Source organism: Paroedura picta, chromosome 4 (genome assembly GCF_049243985.1).
Source record: "Paroedura picta isolate Pp20150507F chromosome 4, Ppicta_v3.0, whole genome shotgun sequence".
Classification (NCBI taxonomy): domain Eukaryota; kingdom Metazoa; phylum Chordata; class Lepidosauria; order Squamata; family Gekkonidae; genus Paroedura; species Paroedura picta.
The window spans coordinates 78,906,646-78,932,961 of record NC_135372.1 but is presented as its reverse complement, the minus strand read 5'-3'; the positions used below and the strand labels follow the sequence as shown (position 1 = coordinate 78,932,961).

Here is a 26,316-nt window from a genome sequence, read left to right as displayed (position 1 = left end):
TTGCCCCCAGGAGTTGTGTACACACAGGACACCTGAGAGACAGGAAGTAAAAACTTCCTGCTATTTGTTGAATGCGTCCATCATTGTCACATGGTGAAAACAACTAGTCCTCTTCTAGTGACATTTTGTCACATTTGTGCACCCACCCCCCCCTTCCAAGTCTGAAATCATTCGGGTTTTGTTTGTTTTTTTAAAGGCTGGAATTGCATTACAACATGATTCCAGTGTAACAAAATTGTCCCCCCAGCCCAGCCCAGTGATAGCCAAATGGCAAAATTAGGGTTTAGTCCAGTGCCAATGAATCACACTGAGAGAAAAAAACCTTCTTATGTTTTTACTGTAGAAGAAATATAGACACAGGGGAGTCCCCAAATCTGTCCAGAGAACAACAGGATTACATCATATTAAATACCCTTCCCTTGGAGGGTGGACTTGCAGGATGAGCCAATAGCCTGGGGTATCTACCTTCCCACTCTACCACCTGGGAACACCCTACAGCCCTTACACCAGCCTTCCAGGAATTGCTGACAGGTCCAAAAAGCTGCTCACATGCTTCCCCCCCCCACCTCCAATTGTTTACATAAACAGTAGTGACACACCCTTTCCCCATTTCTCTAGCTTTGAGATAAGGACTAACTCAGCTATGACATAATCTTTCCTTTTGTGAGAGAGCTTATCAAAAACTACATTCCGGAGAGGAACAGGCCATTTTCTCTGCCTGGTAAGAACCAAAAACTTGAACCAGGACAGGCTGTAGAATTATAGCCAATCCCTAATAACTATATGATCAATTAGAAGGTGGCAATCATTTTCCAATCCCTCCTCTTGGGACTTTCCCAGCATCTTCAGCTTGCTTAGAAGTGGGGAAAAGTCTCAATTTGCCCCCTCCTAGGGGCCCAAATGATTGCAATCTTCCTGTGTATTGTTGGGGATAAAAACCATCACCTAAGTCAAATTTATCAATCAATTGTTCAGACAGTCAAATCTTCTAGTAGTTACAGGTGGAAACCTATCATTTCCCTTACCAGCCAGCCATCACCAGCCTTGACCCCCAAAGTGAATTAATGAAGGCTTACTACTAATCCATCAGTTTAAAGTATTCATTTAAAAATAAATATTTGCCTCTGCCAGGAAATGCGCTCACACTCCTTCCTGACTCAGCCTTTCCCACCCTTCCCTTCCCTCCCTCTTAGTTACCCTGCTGGCAAGGGAGGCTGGCTGAGGGGGTGGCACTGGCATCATGTGGCAGCACTGAGGAGTGCCAGCAGCCTTCACCGGACTGGGAGAAAGAGCTGCCTGCTGCCTGTCTTCCCTCCCTTCACACATCCAAAAGGAAGGGGAGAAATTGTGAACCAGATCGGCACAAAATGCCTCCCACCCCACAAGAAGCCTCTTCTGCACCTGCCGTCGCAAGTTTTAAAAAGTCCTGGACAACACCTGCACACGTAGCTTTAGGTCAGAGCTGGGCTGGGCACTGATCTCTGTTATCTGGAGATGAGCAGTAATTCCAGAGGATCTCCAGGTCCCACCTGGAGTCAAGAACTACTACACCTGGATCCAGTGCAAGGACTGTGCACAACCTGCAGAAGGATTCCTTTCTTCCCAGGTTTCCATTTGCCCTGGCAGCTATTTCTGACCCTGAGAAAATATATTCTCAGGTCTTAAGGTTACCAATGTCCTGGTGTTGCCTGGGGATCTCCTCAGAACACATCCAAGTCACACAGATCATTTTCCCTGAAGAGAATTGCTGCATTGCATGGTGAGCTTGATGACAGCTGAGATGAATACTTCCTTGTTTTGCTCAGGAAAGGTTTGCTATTTAGCATATTGCACACACAAAAATGAAACTAACTGCTTATTTAAAAAGCATTTTATTTTATTGGTGGTTTATTTTATTAGTGATGCTATGCACACTGGTATTTTCCCATCACAGGAATTGGGGTTCCCAGGCCTCTTCCTGTGTCACCAGAACTGACAGATCTATTAGACACACCACACTCCCACCTACATTTGGCTTTCACTCATTGCTAGAGATGCCGACCTCTGGGGTGGGGCGGGGCTGGCAATCTCAAAGAAGTACAAACTGATCTCCTATGCTTCATGAGCAGAACAATACCAGCACTCTGGGCTGGCTGTTTGCTGTTCTTCAGGGAAAACGTGCCTGAGATGGATTCAAGAGGCTGTGGCTGAAGTCTGAGCAAGGGGATGGACCTCTCTGGGCAGGATAAGGTGTCCTTCCTCAGTCAGAAACCTAGAGCCCAGCCACAGCTTCCTCCTCCTCACCTTCCTGCAGTGTAACCTTGCAGTAACCAGCCCCGCTCCTGACTGGGAATATTTACCATAAGAATATGAGAGAGGCCATGATGGATCAGTCTAGCCCTCTTTGTTACAGAGTCACCAAATCCCAGGGATCATCAAGATGTCAACTAGCAGAGCCAGAACTCCAGAAGCCCTCCCACTGATGTCCCCAAACACCAAGCTCTTTTCCGCACAGGGGGTCCAAACGTGAGTTTCCTCTCGCTTGAAAACACGGGATGGTAAAACTCGCATTTGCAGCCCTCCATATGACAGCTCTAACCCCGTGTTTGCCTCATGCCACGTCGCGGCTTTTCCCCTCTGTACTTGGCCCAGCTTAAGCTTAAGAGAGAGCAACGCACTCTTCACCAGCCTGTCAATCATAAAAGAGGCATCCAATCCACTCTCCAAACATCCCCCCCTCCTTTATTTCAGCAAACGGGCTTTTATGTGGTTTGTGCTTAGTGACTAAAGATGAAGGACTGAAGCCAGGGAAGCCTCTAAACAGAAAGAGGCTCGCTGGTGCGTTTATCCCCGCTCGCTCGGAGAAAAAAAAATGGCGATCGCTTCGCCGGAAGTTTGGAGGACAGGCTCAGGAGGAGGGACTTTGAAGAAACCGCAACAATGTTAACGCACAGGTCTTTATCGCTAGTGTTGCAGATTGTTTGCAAGAGTGTAGCGCTTTCCGGAGGGTGAATCCACTTTTTGGGATTCCCCTGAAAGCGCTACAATGAAGCGCTTTTTGCTGATCGGTTTCAGGAGTGTTGCAGATTGTCTACGACGTCGTGCGTTATGGCAAATCAATAGCGTTTCCAATTGGCAACCATTGTGCGATTTTGAAGCCGTGCAAAAAGCCCCTCAGTGCCTTGAAACTTACCTCACAGCCATCAGAATAAAGTCTCAAATATACTACCCTAGAATACCTCAAAGGAAGGGGAAAGTTTATTATGACATGCTGTGTTTCCCCTGAAATTGAAGGAGGACATCATGGACAATAACTATCTCTCCACTGTTGGATGAGTTAGATGATACGATTCTTCTTTCCACTTTGTTAGTTTTGTGGAAAATCACCAGCACAAGGTTACAGCTTAGGAACAAATAACTCATGAGCATTTGGGCTATAATATTTGCCAAGAAAGGTGTTGGCCATTGTAAGATCAGATTGTTCTGCTTTTGAATTCTCACATCATCTTTCTCTAGCTGAGAACTGTCACAAAGAATTGGCAGGTTAATTGTGATGGCAGTAAAAGGACTACCAAATATCCCCAAATGCCTATTCCACTGCTGAAATGTCAATGAGCATGACTGGAACAGTGACTTAATCAGAACGAGCCAGACTGAGGATCTCAGATGACCACCTTCCGTTTCCATAAGTGGAATGCACATAACTCGCAGCTCTCTTCCCAAATGTTAAGAAGTTACAATGCCTAAGGGTTTTTTCACACATTACATTGTTGCATTATTTGGATAATTTGCCACATGGTCCCTGCAAAGCACAAGGGAAAGGCTGGCTCCCAAAGTAGCTTTCTTTGTGGAATCTGAATTGAGGATCTGTGTAATACAGTGACCATAAAGCAAGGTAGTGTGACTGATTTGTGGACACATTGCCATGTCCAGTCTGGACAAACCACTAACCAGCTAAGCTTGCCCAGCCATCTCAACATTACCCAGTCAGTGGTGTGCTCTGATCCTTCAGCAGGGCTGAGGTGATTGACAGCCAGTTGATGCAGTACCACCAGCAGCAGGGGAGCCACTTCATGGGATTGGAAAGCAACACTTTGGTAAACATCCCCATATTGTATGTATATATGATGGGGTTGGAAATGACCACAGGGACACGATAACCACCCAGTTGCGGGTAACCTATGAATTGTCATCTCTGGAGTAGAATGTAAACAGCCCTTTCTGCCCATGCAAAATCCATAAAGAACAACAAAATTAAATAAATATAGTAGAGCCAGTAACATAAAATGTTTCGAGCTCATCAGAACAGTACATCAGAATGGACATTCCAAAATTTATTTTATTTTCTTCCCAGGAATGATATTGATTCATTTTCTGCTTTTCATTCTGCATTTCAAATTAATGCCAGAATAACAAATGCAGAAAGACAGCAAGGTCTTTCTTTGCCCAGCTGAAAGCCAGGGGTGCTGTGCTAACAGGTGAACTGACCAGAAGAAAGGAAAAGGTAGAATGCTGATCTACAGGTCTTGTGACATTTTTAGAGTGACCAGAAAGAAAAGAGAACAGTAGTCTCTGAAATCATTTGGACAACTTGAGTGCATCCCCCTTCTCTTTAGCAGCAGTTAACATAAAACTTCATTCTTAACACAACAAACTTCTTTCCCATTTACCATACAATTGTTAATGTTTATATGCATAAACACTAACATTCTGCCCAAGAACGTTATGAATTAATTTTATTGCATTCCTACATCAAGTTCTGGGGCCCATGTGTATGTCTTTTGTCTACAGAGTAATCTATAGAGGGAAATCATCCAATGAATAAGCATATTATATTACACAGCTCTGAAATTATTGAATGTCAATGGGGTATTTAAGAGTACTCAAGAATTCAGATCTTCTCCTTCAAGGCAATCTCTTAATTGGTTAAACAATTTAAATTTGATGCAATAAATGGGACCTTGGGTATAGCATCACTAAATGGGATACAGGTTTCAAACTAGATGAGGTTGCTACAAATGAAACTTTTATTTGTTTATCTCAGCTGAATGAAGCACCCTCCAGTATGTATTAAAAAATGCATATTTTAGACACCAAAAGAAAGATTACATACAATTCAGTAGAGTCATACATCTGTCAAATTATATACTAGATTTAAAAAAAAGTAACCATATAAAAAGTTGAACATTTTCTATTGTTAGAACTGCAGATTATCATCTTTCACTAGAAGATAGAAAGTAAAAAGATTTATGCAATCTGAAGAGAAACCAGAGTATTTGACTCTTTTCGTAAGAACAGCTTTGCCTATTAACAATTAACAGTTTCAACATTTGGGCCTGAGCAGGGCTTGCCACCATTTTGTGCACTCGGATTGTTACATTCCCGATTTCGCCTCCGCTGTCCTCCAGAGCATTCTGACCAGCTGGACCAACAACTCCATCTTCCATCTACAGCAACATCTAGTATGACAACATAAAATCAGTTTTGCCATAGTCATAAAAAAGAATTTTTATAGGTAAACAGTGAGCCAAGTTCAATCTTCCTTTATATTATTCCCTTCATACACGAGCAAGGAAAATAACAGATATTTTTCAGACTCGGGTACCTGAAAAATATCAGTATTTGCCGGTATTGGTGTTGGTATTTGGATTCAGGAATACCAAATATTTTTGGCTCCATTATACCCTATGGGGCCATTAAAGTCAATGGCAAATCTAGTCTGAGTCTATTCAGTCTGTGATGGGGGCAGAGTTTGAAACAGAGGCACCAAATTTATAGAGTAGCTGCTGGAGCTTTTCCTCAAAAGACCCCCAAGTTTCAAAACATTGGACCAAGCGGGCCGATTCTATGGGCAACCAAAGAAGGTGCCCCCAATCTCCATTGTTTCCAGTGGGGGGTGGGGGTGGGAAATAGCTAGGCAATGGTGGAAGCCTAGCAACATGTCTCAGATAATTTCTGCAATGAAAGTAAAGGGGGGCATTTTTGCAAAGCCAGCCCAGCAGCAGAATCAGGACAGTTGGGGAAGAAAACAAAACATCCCTTGGTTTCTGTGTATTTGGGGTTGTTTTGACAACAATTTTTAGATGAAGAAAAAAAGAAAAGTGGATGGGAAATGAAGCATCAAATTATTGTCCATGTGCTTCTTTTTTCTTACCCAGAAAAGGAGCATTTTCCCCTAATTTTTCTTACCTGTCCTTTGTGTGATCTCACAGGCAACACCCCGATGTCCTAAGGGACATAGACACTCACAGCGAGTTCCTGGAAAGCACAGTAGGCAAGGAGAGAAGTGTTTGAGCCCATCTTAACATGCACAAAACTACAATTAAGAATCAGTTGACAAGATTTCAGTCTTCCGGCAAAAACTTCTGGTAAAAAAGCAACATAACAATGAAGGGGAGGACAAGGAATTAGTAGGGATGGGCACAACCCACATTTTTGTGGTTTGGTTCGTGACGGAACCAGAAATTGGACATGAATTGATATACCAGTTCACAAATCAAACTAGTTTGTATTGATAGATTCAAATAAGTAGCCGTGTTGGTCTGAAGCAGCACAACAAAACAAAATCAGAGTCCAGTGGCACCTTTAAGACCAACAAAGATTTATTCAAGGCCTGAGTTCTTAGTCTGAGGAAGAGTGCTTGCACTCGAAAGCTCACACCTTGAATGCCACTAGACTCTGATTTTGTTTAGCTTGTATTGGTTCTTTTTGCCAGTGGCATAAAGCAGGAGTTTCCAAACAACTGAATGGCAGGGACTGCAACTCAACTGTTCGGGAACCCCTGCTTTCTGCTCTCCAAAGCTTTTCATGGGGAGCAGAAAGCTCTGAACCATTTAAGCCAAAACAGTTGTTTTCATAAACCCCTGCTTTCTGTTCTTCATGGACCACCACAAACTGCATCAAAAGAAATGGAAGTTCATGGCAGTTCTTCAGTTCAAACTCACCAAAATTCATGGCAAACTTTTGTTCTTCAGCTTGTTCATGCCCATCCCTAGGAATTAGTTCCAGCTTTGTATTGTTCATACACGTAACACTTCACAAAGAAATGGTTGTCAAAATACAGGAAAGCTGATATTATATCTATGCTATGAGATTTTAACTAGGATAGCTCTTAACTTATTTGCTTGGATCAGTATAATGTACAGTATGCTTTAGCCTCAGTATTCCTGTTTGGGTGGCACTCCTCCCATGTGTAAATTACACTCTAATATAAAGGTAAAGGTATCCCCTGTGCAAGCACCAAGTCATGTCTGACCCTTGGGGTGACGCCCTCTAGCATTTTCATAGCAGACTCAATACAGGGTGGTTTACCAGTGCCTTCCCCAGTCATTACCGTTTACCCCCCAGCATTACCGTTTACCCCCTCATTTTACCGACCTCGGAAGGATGAAAGGCTGAGTCAGCCTTGAGCCGGCTGCTGGGATTGAACTCCCAGCCTCATGGGCAGAGCTTCAGACTGCATGTCTGCTGCCTTACCACTCTGCACCACAAGAGGCTCTTACACTCTAATATATTTATGTGCTATTTTCCCCCCTTGCACTAAACTTCTCTGTATAATGTATATACTTTTCCAATATTATTTCTGGAGACTTGGGGGCTTTTCGCACGCCTTCAAAATCGCACAATGGTTGCCAATTGAAAACGCTACTGATTTGCCATTATGCACAACGTCGTTGACAATCTGCCACACACCTGAAACCGATCCGCAAAAAGCGCTTCCTTGTAGCGCTTTCAGGGAAATCCCCAAAAGTGGATTCACCCTCCGGAAAGCGCTACACTCCTGCAACCAATCTGCAACACTAGCGGGAAAGTTCTGTGCGTTACCATTGTTGTGGTTTCTACAAAGTCCCTCCCCCTGGCTCTCTCCTCTGATCTTCCGGCGAAGCGATCGCCATTTTTTTTTTCTCCGAGCGAGCGGAGTTCAACCCACCAGCAAGCCTGTTTAGAGGCTTCCCCGGCTTCAGTCCCTCCCCAGAGCTGTTTAGTCACTAAGCACAAACAACAGAGAAGCCCATTTGCTGATGTATTTTCCCTTTATTTTTTACACTGTTTTCGGCCGAAAATCGGGCCCGTGAGGGGGGGGATTTTTTTTTTCACTTGGGGGGAGCGTGGCAACGATGAAACGACAGCTCAAACACACCTGCCAGCTGATGGGTCTCTCCGTTGCAACGAATCAACACATATTCGTTGTAATGGGTGTGTGTGTGTGTTTTTTTAAAAAACCTTTCTTAAAGGGAAAGGGGCTGTTTGGGAGCATGCTAACGGCTGCCCATTGGCTGCTTGACGGCCAGGGGCGGGACGAGCTCGGCAATAGCGCTTCCTTTCTAGCGATTTTTGCTGAGACCGGAAGCTTGTGGGAAACGATAGAAACACAACTGGATTCCACTACAAAGTCAGGTATGCATAATGACGAATTGCACTATTTTAAATGGCGATTTTTCGTTCAGCAAACAATTTGCTACAAGGATCCCGGTGCGGAAAGCCCCTTGATTTAGTCTACAAGCCCATTATTATGCTACAGTCAATGTAGCACATTTCAGATATAGATATTCTTAATTTCATGACATGAGTGGTCAGTATAAAGCATAACCCCTGCAAATAGCAACAACATTGATAGAAGTGATTTTACAAAATCAATAGAAATGCAAGATTACACTTTTTGGTCATCTCATTTAGAGTATGCCACAAACAAAGAACAGGATGTATCACAATTCACTGTGTTAACAGCAAATACAGGATATGTGCCGAAGAATCTGGAATACTTCTGCATAGAGATTCATAGAATGCTCATCCTCAGCAAGAGAAAGTCATAGAGGCAACCCAACTCTCACCAGGGTATTGTTGTTTTTTTAAAATTAGTAACCCCCTACCTAATTTATCTGTATTAAGAGGAGATGGGACACCACCCAGTGGTTTACAGTACTAGGCTCAATCCCTACATCCCTGTCTTCAATAGGTATCAGCCAAAAGGGAAAGGGAAAGGACCTTAGCGGCTGTTAGTCAGATCAGAAAACACTTGGATTGAGAGACCAATGAGTTATCAAGCTGCCTGGAAGGCTGCACATTTTTTGAACATTTTTTTGCAGTCAAACAATTATTTCCCCCCTGTTCGTTTAAGCCTGTGTCATCTTTAAAGTCCAAGCACCCAAATGGGAACAAGAGAAAACATCCAATGGAAAATCTCTGGCAATAGTAATGATAACAATCTCGGGCAGTTGCAGATGGTATTTCATCTTCTGAGAACTGGGAGAAACACTAATTAATGGCCAGACAGCTAGTCATCTCACTAAGCTTAGGAATGCTATTTCCGAAAGAGATTTTGAGCAGATTGCAATTTGTGTTTTATGCATAATTGAGTTGGGAAAGCCGTCTTAAATGTAAATGACAAATATTACGTTCAGCTTCCTAAAGAGGTGTAGTGCCTTTTTTTTGCTGCACTACCATGAAACAATAGTGACATTTGAATGGTTGATAATATCTTACTATATTTTATTTATAATATTTAATGCAATGGATCATAAATTAATGAAGAGATTAAAAAAGAACTTCATATCTTCCTTTGTTCCTGGAAACAGGACAATACATACATACATACATACATACATACATTAGTAGTCAGATCTTACCTTTCAATATAGGGGTTCCATTGCCCTGGCATGGTGCACAACGACAGCTACTGGTTTCCTGTTGGAACTCCTCTAGGGCCCTCCTCATATTTTGCTTCAGGGTATTTGCATTTGCAAAGCTGGTTGCAGTCACTAATTCATGAAGTGGCTGTACCTACAGGAGGGAAGAGAGGAGCTAAGATTATGGTGACATGTTCTGTGTAAAATGAAAACATTTCTCCATTAAGGTTGTTCAAGCTACATCTTCTGTTTTTTGTCCCATGCCACAAAGGCAGGTTTTCCTACTCTTACTTGGATACTTCAGTGAAAACTTGGAAGCATGGGAAGCTGATTCCCCCTTCATCCCTAAAATATTGAGCAGTATGGCCCAGGTTTCAACCATGTGCATCTCTTTTTCTGTTTCATGGGTATTGCAGCCTATGAATAGCTTCCTCTTCTCTGTATCTCCTAAAAAGACAGCGGTTTAGGAACAGGTACACTTGGGTGCTCTGAAAACAGAGAGCAAGCTGCATTTCCAAATTCTGTGCAATGAATTCTGAAGCACCTGAGAAATAAATTGAAATAAGAACTAAATGAAGGTAAGAGCAAGGTAGGAGGAATTAGAAACATCTTTAAAGAAAGTAGGGATGAAGACAACTTTATAACCTGTGGCTAGATTAAGAACGGGTTCCAACTAGGGTCGTGTGTGGCGGTGTCCGAATCAGCCGTTCCAATGCAGCCAGCACCGCGAGGGGGGGGGGGGGGGAGGCGCAGGCGCCGGTGCATAACTCGGTGTGCACACGCCGCACACAACCCTAGTTCCAACACTGAACTGAGATGGACATGAGGAGTCTACATTTGTGTCTAATCATGTATGAAATTTTAGCTCCTCTTCCATGTAAAGAATAATCAGTAATCACTGAGATGGTGAAGTCTCCAGACAATAAATGTCATTGCATGTGGAGAGACTTTCTATGAAGAATGCAATTCACCATTCCTGGAATAAGTTTGAAACATAGGTGGATCAGGAATGGTGAACTGCATGGTCACAACTTGGTTGTGCATGGCTGGAGTCATGTAACAACAACAACAACAAAACTACTGTTTTTCCCCCACCTCATTAGTTTGTTGAATTAACCCTGAATCAAAAATTGTGAAGCCCTTGGGACTGAAACAAGTATCTTCTCAGTTGTCTCACTTGCTTCCTCCAAGAGGAAAAGTTGTGACCAAGTCACATATGTTGGGGCAGCAAATTCGTAATGAGACAAAGCTCTCCTTGCCACATGTTGAGTATTCAGTTATCCAAATTGCTGCATGATATCACTTTCCAAAAGAGTTTCATCTTTCTCATCTCAGACTAGGAATAATCCCAATAGACTCATCTTGCATATAGCCATAATTGCCTCTGCTTGCTTTCTTTGATTGCATTTATATTGAACAAATGTATGCCCTTGGTGGCCACCAAATTAAATGTAGTAACAATACATCCTAGGGGCTGCAATGCATTTATAAAGCATAAATTATTAGATAGCACATAAATGTGCTAGCATTTATAAATAATAGCACACATTATTAGAGATATAGTGCATAATTTATAAATATTTTATCATATAAATAATAATTTATAGCATTTATAAATAAAGTTATAAACAACTACAGATAGCAGAGTAATATACTAAATGCCATCAGATACCTTTCTAGCAGAAATAGTTTACACTGCTTTGAGCTTTCCATAATATTTGGATAATAGGTAATATGTACTCAGTAAAATATCATATTTGCCCCAGATTTTTAAAAATGATCATGATCTATATTTTAATGCTAAATGCTATGGTCAGATACTTAATTATAAGTAGAGTAAGATTTTAAATTAGAAATGTGAAAACTGATGTCCAGTGTATTGATTACTGGATCACCAACCCTCCCCTCTTCAAATAAAAATTGTACAACTTTCAGTCAACTAATCACAGATCCTTCCATCTTGCTTTCATCACTTTTAGAAACTCAGCCTGAAAATGACTTGTTGAAGGCTTTAGTGACCCAAGTCAACTGGTTGTTGTGAGTTTTCTGGGCTGTGTGGCCGTGGTCTGATAGTTTTAGTCCCTGATGCTTCACTAGTAACTGTGGCTGGCAACGTCAGAGGCAGGATACGGCAAGCTGGGAATCTCTTCATGACAAGTGTGGAGCGTGTGAACAGTTGCTGGGCATTTTATTGACTTCTTGGGGTGTATGTGTGTGATGCATCACATTCCTGTCTTATTTGGGAGTCTCCCAGAAAATGGACTGGAACAAGGAAGCGGTTGACCTGTTTCTGGGTGGAAAAGCACTTGCTAGTTCCAGTCCATCTCCTGGGAGACTCCTAGATAAGACAGGAATGTGATGTTCCCTCCCCCCAAAGTCAATAAAGCAACTGTTTGCACATTCGACACTTTGGCAGGGAGAGAGTCCCATCTTGCCATGTCCTACTTCTAAGATGCCTGCCACATTTACTGGTGAAACATCAGGGACTCAAATTACCAGAGTGAGACCACACAGTCCTGAATACCCATAACTGCCAGGCAGCTTGAAAATGTAAAAGTCATGTTCTGAAAGTTTATCAGTTTTCACACACTTCGTACTGCATGCAAAATATTCTGTTTGCTAATACAACTGCGTATGGTTCTGTTTCCTTATGCAACCTTCATTCGGATGATTTCAGGGTTGTATTCAACAGCATTTCCCCATTCTTGCATCATTTCTGATGTTGGCAGGTCTTTGGAAGCGAGGGCTGTAACATGTTCACTGGCACCTCCACGAACAAGAGCTATGAAGTCCTCCACAAATTTCTTGTTAGTCTTGCTGTCTATAGAGAGATTACCAAGCCCAGTAACTGGTTCAGACATGCATGTGCATCATTTGGTGATTTCCATGAGGAAATGGGCCATCCCGGATTCAAAGGCATTTAATAAGATGGTTCTGAGTACATTTAACAATCATGGGATAAGAGGATACATCCTTTTGTCAATTTGAAGCTGCTAAGAAAGAGACAGGAGTGGATGGGAATAATAGGACATTTTTTCACAATGGAAGGAGGTGAGCAGTGGGGTGCCTCAGAGATCTATGCTGGGACTGGGACTGTTTAAATTATTCATAAAGTACCTGGAACTGAAATTGAGCACATGGAGTAGCAAATTCATGATGGTGGCATTATGAAGAATTCCAAAAGGATCTCTCCAGATTGGGTAATTAAGCATCAAAATGGTGAAATTCAGTATAGGTTGGAGCAAAGTAATATACACTGGGGTAAAAAAAATTCTAATTGCATGTATACACTGACTGATGAGCTGGCAATAGCAGTCAAAAAATAAGATTTTAAGGTTGTGGTGAGTAGCTTTCTGAAAACATTGATTCAGTGTGCAATGGCAAAAAAGAAATCAGTGGTAAAGGGAATGAAAATGAAGCTGCCAGTATCTTTATATAAATCCCTGGTGCACCTCATTTGAAATACTGCTTACTGGACTGGCTCCAACATATTAAAAAGGGTACTGAAGAGTTAGTGGGAAATGCAGAAAAGGGAAACCAAAATTAAGCAAGGCTAAAGGTGGCTAATATGTGTGAAGCAAAGTCCAGTTTAGAAAACAGATAAGTGAACGGTGATATGATAGTGTAGAGAAAGTGGAGGGAGAGAAATTTTCTTTTCTATTAATGCATTATGAAACTGACCGGCCATAGATTCATGAGCAAAAAAATAATGGCTCATATTGATTTAAAAAGGCATTGAGCAGATTTATGGTGAGTAGGTCTATTTATGGTCATGATAGCTGATTGGAGTTTTGAGGTTCAGAGGCTAAACATATGTGATTTCCAGATGCTGAGGCACAGCCAGCAGGTAGGTTCAGTTTGTGGGTTTTGCCGCAGAATCTGATTAACCACCGCTGAAAACAAGATGACGCACAACAAGATGACCATTATTCTGATCTAGCATGGCTACTCTTACGTTCAAACATCAAGCAGGACTTTGTGCATTCACAGCATTTCAAATGCCATATTTTTCAATGATATCACTCACTTTATACATTTATCTAAAGACAGAACAGGCTCTAAAGCCATTAATATTCCTGCCCCCTCAGGCTACCAAATATCAGACCATTCCAGCATGAGGAATTTGTCCTAGCCCAGCCTCTCATTGTTTTCAGGTTTTACGCAGCAACCCGTAGCACTCCAGTGAGTGGCGCGAGTTTTTGTCCTCTTTGCCACACAATGAGGGAAAGTGGTAGAATCTGCTTCCCCATTCTTGTCGTGCAAGAGGTGCAAACAGGGGCAAGCCTGTCTGGAAGAAGAAATGCACTAGAGTCTCTGCAGGCTTTTGCCCACCCTCATACCCGCCCTCCCCTCTCCATTTCTGGATTGAAATTTTAAAAATAATGTTACGGTCTGTGTTGCAATGGGACTGCAAAGCAATGTGTCCTCAGTTCAAATAAAATATACTGTCATGTTCTTGTCACTGTGCACAGTGGGATCAGATAGCAACCCAGTCTAAAACAAATACTTGTATGTGTTTTCTGGCAGTGGGCTATGAACAAGGAAAGAGTGTGTGATGAAGCAGTCCTCTCCCTATTAGCTTACTGTCTGTGCTCTGCATTTTAAATCTTTATTGTGAACACACTATCATTGGAGTCCACTTGCCATGGCCAGCCTATCAGAAATCTATCTGAACATAAAGAGAGACCATACAAAGGGCATTTCCACACAGAGTTCAAAATAGCGAGATGCATTCACACTATTTTTCCCCTCCACACTTTAAAACCTTCCTGTCATATCGTCTTGCATTTCCCCGTTCTCACATACTGTGCAAAAAGTAAAAGGGAGAGTAACACACTCTTTCACTCTCTGCTCCTCAGCCTGTCAATCAATGGGGCCAACCGATCGGAGGTATGTTGGTATAGACTTTTTTTTAAATTGACACTTACACAGGGCAATGCATATTTGGTCCTATGTAAATGTATTCCCATGTTAGTTAAAGCCCCCCCCCAAACAAACATGGCCAGCCATCAGAGGGCATGGCGGGGGTGGCAGATTCTCCGCCCATCATGGTGTGGAGGCTGTGCGGGCAGCATGCAGGTGATGCGGCCAGTGTGGAGGCTGCGCAGGTAGAGTGCAGGCAGCATGGAGGCTGCATGGGTGGTATGCAGGTGGTGCAGAGGCTGCACAGGTGGTGTAGAGGCAGCACCCCACTTAAGAGGTGCTCAGGGAGGGAGAGGAAGGGGAGGAGTCCTGGGTGATGGTCGCATGGAATCGAATGACCAACCGGCATGTGGGTGGACAAGCGGGGTGGGGGGGGGGAAGAGAAGAGAAGATGGAGCAGGGGTCTGAGCACCGAGGAGGAAGGGAATGAGGCACTTAGTTAAAAACCACTAAAGAGAGACTTAATAGAGTTTGAACTTACAGGGGGAATCTGCCTCCCTTGCTAAGCAGGAAATGGAGGGGGGAGGGTGGGAATGAGGGTGGGACAAAGCTAAGCGGACTGTCGCACAGTTCACTCTCCACCCCTTCTTTCAGCTGGTTGCCTGCTTGTTTGGTTGTTTGCTGGTGGCTTGTGCATTTTAGTGCGGTGAATTCACTTTTCTCGATTCCCAAAATCACAAGTTAAAAAAGGTGAAATCATGAGCTGGCTGCTGGCCAGCCTCTGGATGTAGACCATGTTTGAAAAGCAAAAGTGGTATTTATTTTGACAATTGTTTTTTCTAAGAAAGTTTCCTTGTATAGCAATAAAAATAAGATTGTAATATTCGTGGAAAATAAGTGTTGGTACTTCCTGAACTACACTGGAAAATAGTTAATGTCATAGGTTTTCTGTTACTATTTTGTGCTGTGCAATACTTTAGGCATTTTTTTTACACCCAGGCCTCTTTCTTTAATTGATTTTGTAAAGCAAATAGTAAACCTGCACATTCCAGAATGCTAAATTCTGCTCACACATGAACAACTGTCAGATATGAACATAAATAGTTCAACTGAGACTCAAAGCCCCATGTATGAAAATGCTTCTGTCTGCTATGATCCCTGCTAACAATGAGATTTAAGAGTTGCCAGGAATGGTCTAGCAACTGATGGAAATGGGGGAGGCAGAAATTTGCAGCTGGGAAGGGCAATCAGCCTCCAAGGCACAATGATATCATTTCCAAATTGATCCAGCAGTGACATCATTCTATCAGGGGTGACACTGTACTAGAGTTGGGGGGAAATACCAGAGTATCATCTAGCATGAGGACACCACTTCCTAGTTATTCCAGAAGTGCCACCATCAAACTGAGGCCACCAATAATGCCCCCCAATGTTTCCAGGAACTTCCTCCCATTGGCAAGGTGAGTGGTGGCAAGTCTGCCACTGTAGCAGGAAGGTGGTAAGACACTGTTTTTTATACCAGAATTAAGAAAGTTTACATATGCAAATTGCATCATTCCAGGGAGTGTCATTATACTATTATATTTCATATATTCAAAATCACTTTTGGTAAAAAAAATTCTTCATGAAACAAGCATTTTTTATCAATGAAATTAAGTCAAATGCATATCAAATGGTAAGATTTTTTTCACATGATTATGATAATTGTATGCTTACCTCCAATTTCTTTTAAAATGGCATTACAACCTCCTGCTGATATGGCTAATGTTAAAGAAACATATTGAAAGCTTGCACCAGCTTTAATTCCCTTTTGTAAACAGGACTTGACATCATCTAAAGAGTAACCTATAAAATCAGAGTAAAAATTGCCTTAAAATAAAATCTGATCTTTGATCCAAAGTTCCCATAGAATCATAGAGTTGGAAGGGACCTCTTGGGTCATCAAAAGCATACATGCTTGCATGAAAAGAATGGCACCAATGAGCCATTGACTATAACTCATTTTGAGCTCCAAAAGCTGCTTTACAGGATCTCTGGATTTTCTGGAGAGGGGTGCAAAACCCAAGAGATCTTACCTGGATGGGTGCAAGCAACTTCCACCTATGCAGAAGGATTAAGTTATTCTTCCCCCACCATGAGCAATTTTTCTGTGTATTTTTAAAAACCGATGGCTTTCTCTGGATTCCATAATGTCTTATTTACTGTACGATAAACTATTATGTGACATTTAGAAATATCATTACAATTTGACAGCCATCAAGTTCTCATCTGTTCTTAGTTTTTCCGTTTCCATAACATAAACTTCACTTTAGTTGCATATCAGTGACCATTTCTGGGGTTGATATAAAGTTTCAGCTTTCACTAAAATAATTTGCTCCTACATAGAGATTTGAGGATGGAGCCTGGGCAGGGTCTGGGGTGGGGAGAGACCTCATGAGGATATATTGCCATAAAATTCACCCTCCAAAGAAGCCGCTGTCTCCAGGGCTCTAGAGCCATAATCCTAAGAGATCTCCAGGCTTCACCAGGAGTTTGGCAAACTTATTCCTAATTATTATGGATTTAATAATTACTGAGTATATGCAGCCAAACTTAATCATTTGAAAGTCCCATCACTGCAGAGATCAGAATCATGTAACTCCCTACTGAAATTAATTGGGGCACAAAAGTGGCTCGATCATCATTGTCATTATTTTTTCAAGGGTTAAAGAACAACTCCTGTAAAAAGAGTTATGCAACAAATCCAGATTCAGGTGAGTAGCCATGATGGTCTGAAGCAGCAAATTGTATTCAAGGTATAAATTTTCATGTACGTGCACCATTTCAATGTATCTGAAGAAATGCACATACTCACGTAAGCTTATCTGTACCCATATAAATAAAACAGTAAGGGGGTTGTGGGAGGAGTTTTGGGCTCACCATTTACTGGTTAATCAAGTTGCCTGTACAGCTCCTGGCTGTGTTTACCCAGCAGCCACCCAATCAGCGTGTCCCACTCTTACCATCTCCTCACAGTTTTTTTTACCTCACAGTTCTTTCAGTTCATCGGAATCCATCACCTGGTGAGTTAGCCACCCCTGGCAGCTAACCCCCCCCTTTCAGGCCTGCAGTGAAGGAAGCCTCAAACAGCCCCTGACTAAGATGAGGGAGGCATTTCTGAGAGCAATGCAAAGGAGTCTGTGGGTGTACTTGTGCTTTCCCTTTGGGGGGGGGGACCTTTCCCCCTTCTGCCTAACAGTTGGCTGACAGGGAAGCCACAGAAAAGCCCCTTTCACTTAAAATATGCTGTGGCCAGCCTCATTGCTGAAAGGAAGACGCAGCCAAGCCATATGTATTTCTTCTCTGTGACTGTAGATTTGAGGCCTAATACACAGGGTTATTGTGCAGATGAAAATTGATGCTGTTGCGGTGGTTCTTTTACCTCCTGTTTTATCTGCACAACAACCCTCTGCAGTAGGCCTCAAGTGTTTCAACACTACAACAACCTGCATGGGAGGCCTTAAATGTTTCTTCTGTGCAACAACCCTGCCCAATCTCTAAAGCATCCCTTTCTGCCTGGAGAACTGATCTTTATAATCTGCAGATGAGCTGTAATTCCAGGAGCTCTCCAGGCCCCACCTGGATGTTGGCTACTCCTGGGTTGGAAATATTCCTTGAGGTTTGGAGGGGGGACTTCAAAATGGTACAATACCTCAGAGACACACTGTGCGATCCAGACTGGCTGTTTACTCCCTGCCCCCCTTTCCTGGAAAACTCCCCTTCTTGCCCACCCACACCCCAGCAATCCCCTCCCATTCCTCTGTACCTTAAGGCGGGATGCAGTGTGGCATGGTGTAGCAAGGCGGCAGCGGCTCCCTCCCTCTGACTGGCCTCACCTCCGGCACGCCTCTCCCTCAAGCCTCCCGTGTGCCTCTTGAGCCTGCCGCGCATCTCTCACTTGAATCTCCTGCACGCCTCTCCTGTCTTGTGCACCTGCGTGGTGTTGGCTCTGGCTGGCGGGACTCTTAAGGACCCGGGCAATACCGGGACGAAGACCAGGAAAGCAGGCATGTCCCGGGGTTTTCGGGGCAGATGGGCAGCTTACTGTAAAACTTTGCCGCCCGCCCACCTGCCCACTCATCTGTGCCCCAACTCGTAGTTAGCCTTCTTCCATGCTGCTGCTACACCCACCCAACCACCATCTCATGTTCTCCATTTTCCATTGGATATCAATATACATTAACAAAAGACCAACTATATTATAAGGCAATCCAATGTAAAAACCGCATCAGGAAACAACATACTATAACTCACTCTACATGGGCCTACCCCTGGCCTTGACCCAGAAACTGCAACTGGTTCAAAATGTGGCTGCATATGTCCTCACTAGGACACTGTGGAGGACTCATATTTAACCTGTTCTCCAGCATTGGCTGCCAGTCGAATTCTGGATCAAGTTCAAGGTTTGGATTTTGACCTTCAAGGCCATATACAATCTGATCCCTGTATATCTGAGGGACCACCTCTCCCAATATGCCTCTACAAGAGCACTCATATCATCAAGTGCTAATAGGATGCCAATTCCTGGCCCAAAAGCAGTGTACCTGGCCTCAACCTGGTGGAATATGCTGCCAGCAGAGATCCAGGGCATGATGGAACTATCAAGATTTTGCAGGGCCTGCAATACAGCACTATTCTGTCATACATATGGTTGAGGCCAGAGCAAGCAGCAAAATCAGTGGTTCTCTCCCTCCCTCTCAGAACATACCCCTCAGAACACACCAGCATAATTGGCCGATGATATCAGCTAGCAACAAAATCAATGGGGATAATAGTGGGGCACTTAGATTGGCAGGTTTAAATGCTTTTACTGTATATGGTTTTTATTGGAACTATTTTATGCCAATTTTTAACATGGACACCACCATGAGCCTTTGGAGACAAATAATAATAATAATGATAAAAACTAGAGAGGCAAACAATGATGGCAAAAGAAAGAGCTTTGAAATAGACCTCCAAAATAATCAAAGGTGTGCTTATGAATTTAGAGTCCAGTGGTAATTTTAAGTCCAACTAAGTTTTACTCAAGGTATGAACTTTTGTGGACTCTAAATTTGTTCTGCTGCTTCAGTCCAACATGGCTACCCACTTAAAGATGTGCTTATGGTAAGCTTTTCTCTAGAGGGGATTCCGTATATACACAAACAAACACACATTTAAGAGTTAGGAAATGCCACCACCAAGAAAATACTCCTTTGTACAGGTAATCTGGTCTCTCTTGATGATGGGACCTGTACAAATGTCTTATTTATTCCATATTGGTCAGGGGGAATCATACATGATCAGAACTTCTCTCAGGAATATTTTTCTTGTCCCTGGAGATTGGTTGCATTGTATTAATTTAGCATTTATTAGTGTACTTCAACTCATGAGCGGGTCTATCTCCTTAATAGAACCTTAGAGTTGGAAGGGGCCTCCAGGTTCATCTAGTCCAACCCCCTGCACAGTGCAGAAACTTACAACTACCTGCCTGCCCATAGTGATCCCAATTTCATGCCCAAGTGATTCTCACACACACACACCAAAACATCTCCAGAATTCAGCCTGGCCTGAAGGGAATTCACCTACCATCCCACAGTGGTCACCAGCAGTTCCCTGGGTGTGCAAGGAAGGGCCACAAGAGACAAACACTGGCACATCCCTCCCTGCCCTCCCACTCCAATCTGCCTAAATTCATAAAATCAGATTAATACAATCTTCCTTGAGATATGTTAATATGTCTCAGTGTAAAAGTAATTAATGGACTCTGTTTTTGCAAAATATAACAACAGACAGCATTCAGTTAATTCAAATGGACCACATTCCTTGGAGAAGTGGAAATAACAGCCAACTACCAATTGCTTCCTCAAATGTGGTTACAATACGAAAAAGGAAGAAAGAACATATACAGAGAAAAACACAACCTTTCCAAGGCAATTGGTACAATAAATTTTATATATCAATAATTTTTTAAGGACCAACCAAAACGGTTTCTAGATATACTCCGTTTTCACAATTTTTCTTCAGTGGTTGATTCCTTATACTCTTATCAACCAATGTTTATATATAGATAGGCCACCGGCTCTGTAAAGTATTGTGAGGAATGTCAGTCAGGGTAATGTTTTTTGACTGACATTCCCCACAATACTTTACAGAGCCGGTGGCCTATCTATATATAAACATTGGTTGATAAGAGTATAAGGAATCAACCACTGAAGAAAAATTGTGAAAATGGAGTATATCTAGAAACCGTTTTGGTTGGTCCTTAAAAAATTATTGATATATAAAATTTATTGTACCAATTGCCTTGGGAAGGTTCTATTTTTCTCCTCAAATGTGGTACCTTGTGAGAGAACAAGTGCAAGTACTGAGTCAATTCAGCCAAATACCCCAAAACAAACATTATTCTATCTCAGCTCAAGATCACTTCTGCCAACATACCTGCCTTCTGAAGCTCTTCACCATTCATGATCAAAGTGTAATCATAAGTGCCACCAAGGGTTGCTTCAGTGATATAATGTGTTCCATAGTCTCTGTAGAGTTCTCGATATTCTCCATAGCTATATTCCAAAGGCAAACGAAGAAGTCTCTGGAAGAACTCGTAGTGGAGCATCAAATTTCTAGTCTTCAGTTTATATTTGGCAACTTCTAGCTCTGAATGTGCATGGATAAATTTGCTAGACTGCATAGAAAGCAAATTGAAATAATTTATTCCAAATATTCTAGTACAGCGTTATAGATTGGTTGTCATCAAATACCTTGCCAAACCTCTGTTTGTCTGTGATGGACATGAATTCATCTTGTAGAATCATCTTTATAGAATCCTGCTCCATGCAGGATCAGCCTAAGGCATCCATGATACATATCTTTCCAGCCACTATTTAAAGACTGCCAGTGAGGGGGAGTGCACCTTCTCCTTAGGCAGCTAATTCCACTGCTGAACTACCCTTACCGAATACTTCCCCCTGATATGTGTCTGGTAGAAGTCTACATTTTTGTCATGACCAAAGAATGTTCAAAGGCTTTCTGGTTTGGTAAAGGTAAAGGTATCCCCTGTGCAAGCACCAAGTCATGTCTGACCCTTGGGGTGACGCCCTCTAGCGTTTTCATGGCAGACTCAATATGGGGTGGTTTGCCAGTGCCTTCCCCAGTCATTACCATTGACCCCCCAGCAAGCTGGGTACTCATTTTACCGACCTCGGAAGGATGGAAGGCTGAGTCAACCTTGAGCCGGCTGCTGGGATTGAACTCCCAGCCTCATGGGCAAAGTTTTCAGACGGCTGCCTTACCACTCTGCGCCACAAGAGGCTCATTCTGGTTTGGTATAAAGTTCCAATTTGCTGTAATATGCAAATCCAGGTATTTGTTTAAATCGGAATTTGTTCCCGTCCCATAAACTTGGATCAAACTGAAGTTTGGAATATGACTTTTTGAACAGGAAACTGATTTTTCCTGGAGTGTGCATTCAAATGTCATGGGAAATTACAGAAGGATAGAAAGTTGTTAAATCCCTGCATGAGAGGAAGAAGTAGGGGGGGGGGGAGGGAGAGAGCATGTGATCACGAGAATAACTAGTGCTCATGCTCATCACAGAGAATGAGAGGTTAGACATGACATCTGAATGTGGGGTGTGTATGCATATGTGTATATATAAACATACACATATGTATGAAAGATCTGCCCTGAATTGGCTGGCTATCAGAAGCTATGCATGATCAATCCTGGTTAGCACTTGGATAGGAGACCACCCAAAAAGTCCAGGGTTACTATGCAGAGGCAGGCAATAGCAAACCACCTCTGAGCCTTGATCTCAATAGCACAGGCAAGCTCAATCCCATCAGATCTCACTAGCTAAGCAGGGTTGACCCTAACTAGTATTTGGAGGGGAAACCTCCAAGGATTTTGATGGATTTCCTGACATGGGGGCAGACAATGGCAAACCACCTTCAAACGTCCCTTACCAGGCTGCCAGACAATTCTCAGATCTTCTGCCTACATACGCCCTATGATAAATAAATAACCACCTCTGAATGCCTCTTGTCTTGAAAGCCCTATGGAGTTGCCATAAGTTGTCTGTGACTTAATGACAGAAAAAAAAGATGGGGAATTAAAGATCTCTGCTGATGTTTGTAATATATACTAACCACATATTCAGATCATGAATTAACCATACAGGAAAAAGTACCTGTAACTCTTTCAGATATTAAAGATAGTCTTCAAAAAGCATTGACAGTCAAATGCTACATTCCTTATCGGAATGTGTGTATGAATCATAAAAGAAAAATAAATGTAAGCCTATGTTTTTGGTCCACAGATATTTAGATTCACATTTGCCTGAACCACAAAGATAAGAAAAATTAACAAAGAATAAAAATCTCTTGCCAACCAATACAAAAACATCCAACTGTGTGGATTCACCTGCTTCATTCATAAACATGAACCATCCAATCTAATTCAGGCATTTAAAAATCAGTCTTCATTCATAGTTCTGCCTCTGAATAAAAACAGCACTTCCTACTACTATTGCTATTCCTGTTTATCATAGGAATGAATTTTTGCCCTGCTATTCAAACCTCATTATGATGGTGGTCTCTTTTTTCACTTTATAATTATTGATATGGAAGATTAAAGTCAGTATCATTTATTTTGATTGTATAATAGGGATACTGGAAAATTGGAGGATTTCAGAGCAAATCTCATCCCAGTTTTTGAGTTGGGAAAAATCCTGTAACTTTGTGGGTTTAGTGTAGCAATATCCCATCTATAATGATATTGTTCATACTTTATGCAGCATACACTACTTTCCTGAAAAGTAAACTCAGTGGCTGTATCAAGTATCCCAAGGTGAAATAGCTTGCTTGGGTCTATAATTAAACTATGAAAAGCCTGTAAGCGGTTTTCATTATATATTACTGTCATGGGTGCCCTGCAGTTGAATAGGTTGGTTTCTTACTTCTATTGCTATTTTTGACCTGTCTTATTTCACCAGTATGTGCATACTGTCATTGCCCTGGAAATTGCAAGGACAGAACAGCAGTTGTCTCAAAGACTGCTCCTGGAAAAACAGATTCTGAAGATATCATGACTGTAGAGATCTTGAATCCAGCCATCCCCTCACATTGTGTTAAACCACAATGATCCAAGGACAGAAAGAAAAACTGAAATCGTGGCACCTTTAAGACTAGTGAAGTGTACTTCAGCATAAACTTTTGTGAGGTTTGATTCATGAAAGTATATGCTAAGGTAAACTTGATTAGATTTAAAAGCGCTACTTGATTTCTATTTTATGTTGCTACAACAGACTAGCCCTGACTTAGATTAACCAGGTTTAGGGATGTCAGCCTCCAAGTTGGACCTGGGTATCCCCTGGAATTATAGGTCCTCTCGAAACTGCAGGTATCAGTTTTCCTGTAGCATTTTATCCCACTGCCCCGCCTAGTCTCCATCCACAAACCTTCAGATGTTTCCCAGCCTTGTTCTCCCCCCCCCCCATTCCCTTCCAGTGACCAGGGGCACCTGGCAACCATACCCAGGATACCCAAACTCAGAAGTAAAACTTGATTGGCCCTGGACTGGGAGGCCACCAAGGAAGTCGAGGGTCACTGTGCAGATGAAGGAAATGGCAAATGACCTCTGTTCATCTATTTCAGGGGTAGTCAAACTGCGGCCTTCTGGGAATTGTAGTCCATGGACATCTGGGGGGCTGCAGTTTGACTACCCCTGATCTATTTCCTTGAAAGCTCTATGGGGTTGCCAGAAGTTAACAGCATTTTCCACCATTACCAAATAGGCTAACACAGTTATTCTTTTGAAGGTAATATCAAATACCTTATATTTATCTGATTCAAATGTAAAAATTTACAAAGCTATCCAGCGGTCTTTGTTGTTGTTGTTAGGTGCGAAGTAGTGTCCGATCCATCGCAACCCCATGGGCAATGATCCTTCAGGCCTTCCTGTCCCCTACCATTCCCCGGAGTCCATTTAAGTTTGCACCTACTGCTTCAGGTCCTCCATCCAGCCACCTCATTCTCTGTCGTCCCCTTCTTCTTTTGCCCTCGATCACTCCCAGCATTAGGCTCTTCTCCAGGGAGTCCTTCCTTCTCATGAGGTGGCCAAAGTATTTGAGTTTCATCTTCAGGATCTGGCCTTCTAAGGAGCAGTCCGGGCTGCTCTCCTCTAGGACTGACCGGTTTGTTCGCCTTGCAGCCCAAGGGACTCGCAAGAGTCTTCTCCAGCACCAGAGTTCAAAAGCCTCCATTCTTTGACGCTCGGTCTTCCTTATGGTCCAACTTTCGCAGCCATACATTGCAACTGGGAATACCATAGCCTTGACTAAACGCACTTTTGTTGGCAGAGTGATATCTCTGCTTTTTAGGATGCTGTCTAGATTTGCCATAGCTTTCCTCCCCAGGAGCAAGCGTCTTTTAATTTCTTTGCTGCAGTCCCCATCTGCAGTGATCTTGGAGCCCAGGAAAATAAAATCTGTCACTATCTCCATTTCTTCCCCATCTATTTGCCAGGAACTGAGAGGGCCAGATGCCATGATCTTTGTTTTCTTGATGTTGCGTTTCAAGCCAACTTTTGCACTCTCCTCCTTCACCCGCATCAACAGGCTCTTTAGTTCCTCTTTGCTTTCTTCCATTAGAGTGGTATCATCTGCATATCTGGGGTTGTTGATATTTCTCCCTGCAATCTTGATCCCAATTTGTGACTCCTCTAATCCCGCCTTTCTCATGATATGCTCCGTATTCAAGTTAAATAGGCAAGGTGACAGTATACAGCCTTGCCGAACTCCTTTCTCAATTTTGAACCAATCAGTGATTCCATGTTCAGTTCTCACTGTTGCTTCTTGACCTGCATATAAGTTTCTCAAGAGACAAAGAAGATGCTCTGGTATTCCCATCTCTTTAAGAACTTGCCACAATTTGTTGTGCTCCACACAATCAAAGGCTTTAGCACAGTCGATGAAGCAGAAGTAGATGTTCTTCTGGAACTCTCTAGCTTTCTCCATGATCCAGCGTATGTTGGCAATTTGATCTCTAGTTCCTCTGCCTCTTCGAAATCCTGCCTGTACTTCTGCAAGTTCTTGGTCCACATATTGCTAGAGCCTAGCTTGTAAAATTTTGAGCATAACTTTGCTAGCATGAGAAATGAGTGCAATGGTGCAGTAGTTTGAACATTCTTTGGCATTGCCCTTCTTTGGGATTGGAATGTAAACTGACCTTTTCCAATCCTGTGGCCATTGTTGAGTTTCCCAAATTAGCCGGCATATTGAGTGTATCACTTTTACTGCATCATCTTTTAAGATTTTGAATAGTGGTCCTACAAATGCCAATATTTTAGGGTTTTTTCAGTCTTGGCCTTTTCAGTAGCCGGAAAAATAGCAAGCCCCCCAATATCTGGCTAAATTAGTACCTGAAAAATAGCAATAAGGATTTTGTTTGTTTATTTTTTTGTATTTTTCACTTTGCCCACTTTTGCCAGTAAAAGTGAATGCCTACTTTTATTGGCAAATTAGAACTATGATTCAGCTTGCTGGCCCGTGAGTCATATAGGTTTATGTTAGGTAACACATACATTGCACAAGAACATGGGACATACATCTACACATACTGCCTCCTTTCTTCTCAGTGCAAAGCTTGATCCAGGAAGGGTGACCTGCATGAAGGAGCACACTCCTACATATGGATTTCTCTTATGGACTCAGGAAATTATTGGCAGTTTAGTTACTGTTAACTCAGCAAAACACTTTATGTTGTCCTTATTTGAAAAGAACTGGCATAGCTTTCCACAAAACTGATACTAATATGATGGCCTTAGAGATCAAATA

General features: G+C 42.4%; 1 protein-coding gene across 1 annotated transcript in view; it reads right to left on the bottom strand.

The window, feature by feature from the left end:
* Nucleotides 1-4,300: 4,300 nt before the first annotated feature.
* The window catches only part of C8B (complement C8 beta chain), a 44,006-nt gene continuing 21,990 nt past the window's right edge, over nucleotides 4,301-26,316 (bottom strand). The window contains exons 7-12 of the mRNA XM_077333589.1: nucleotides 20,928-21,168; nucleotides 16,185-16,313; nucleotides 12,263-12,426; nucleotides 9,606-9,759; nucleotides 6,169-6,237; nucleotides 4,301-5,438 (exon numbers count right to left, since the gene is read on the bottom strand). Coding sequence (XP_077189704.1) covers nucleotides 5,287-5,438; nucleotides 6,169-6,237; nucleotides 9,606-9,759; nucleotides 12,263-12,426; nucleotides 16,185-16,313; nucleotides 20,928-21,168 — 909 coding nt within the window. The 3' untranslated portion in view covers nucleotides 4,301-5,286. The remainder of the gene's footprint in view (nucleotides 5,439-6,168; nucleotides 6,238-9,605; nucleotides 9,760-12,262; nucleotides 12,427-16,184; nucleotides 16,314-20,927; nucleotides 21,169-26,316) is intronic.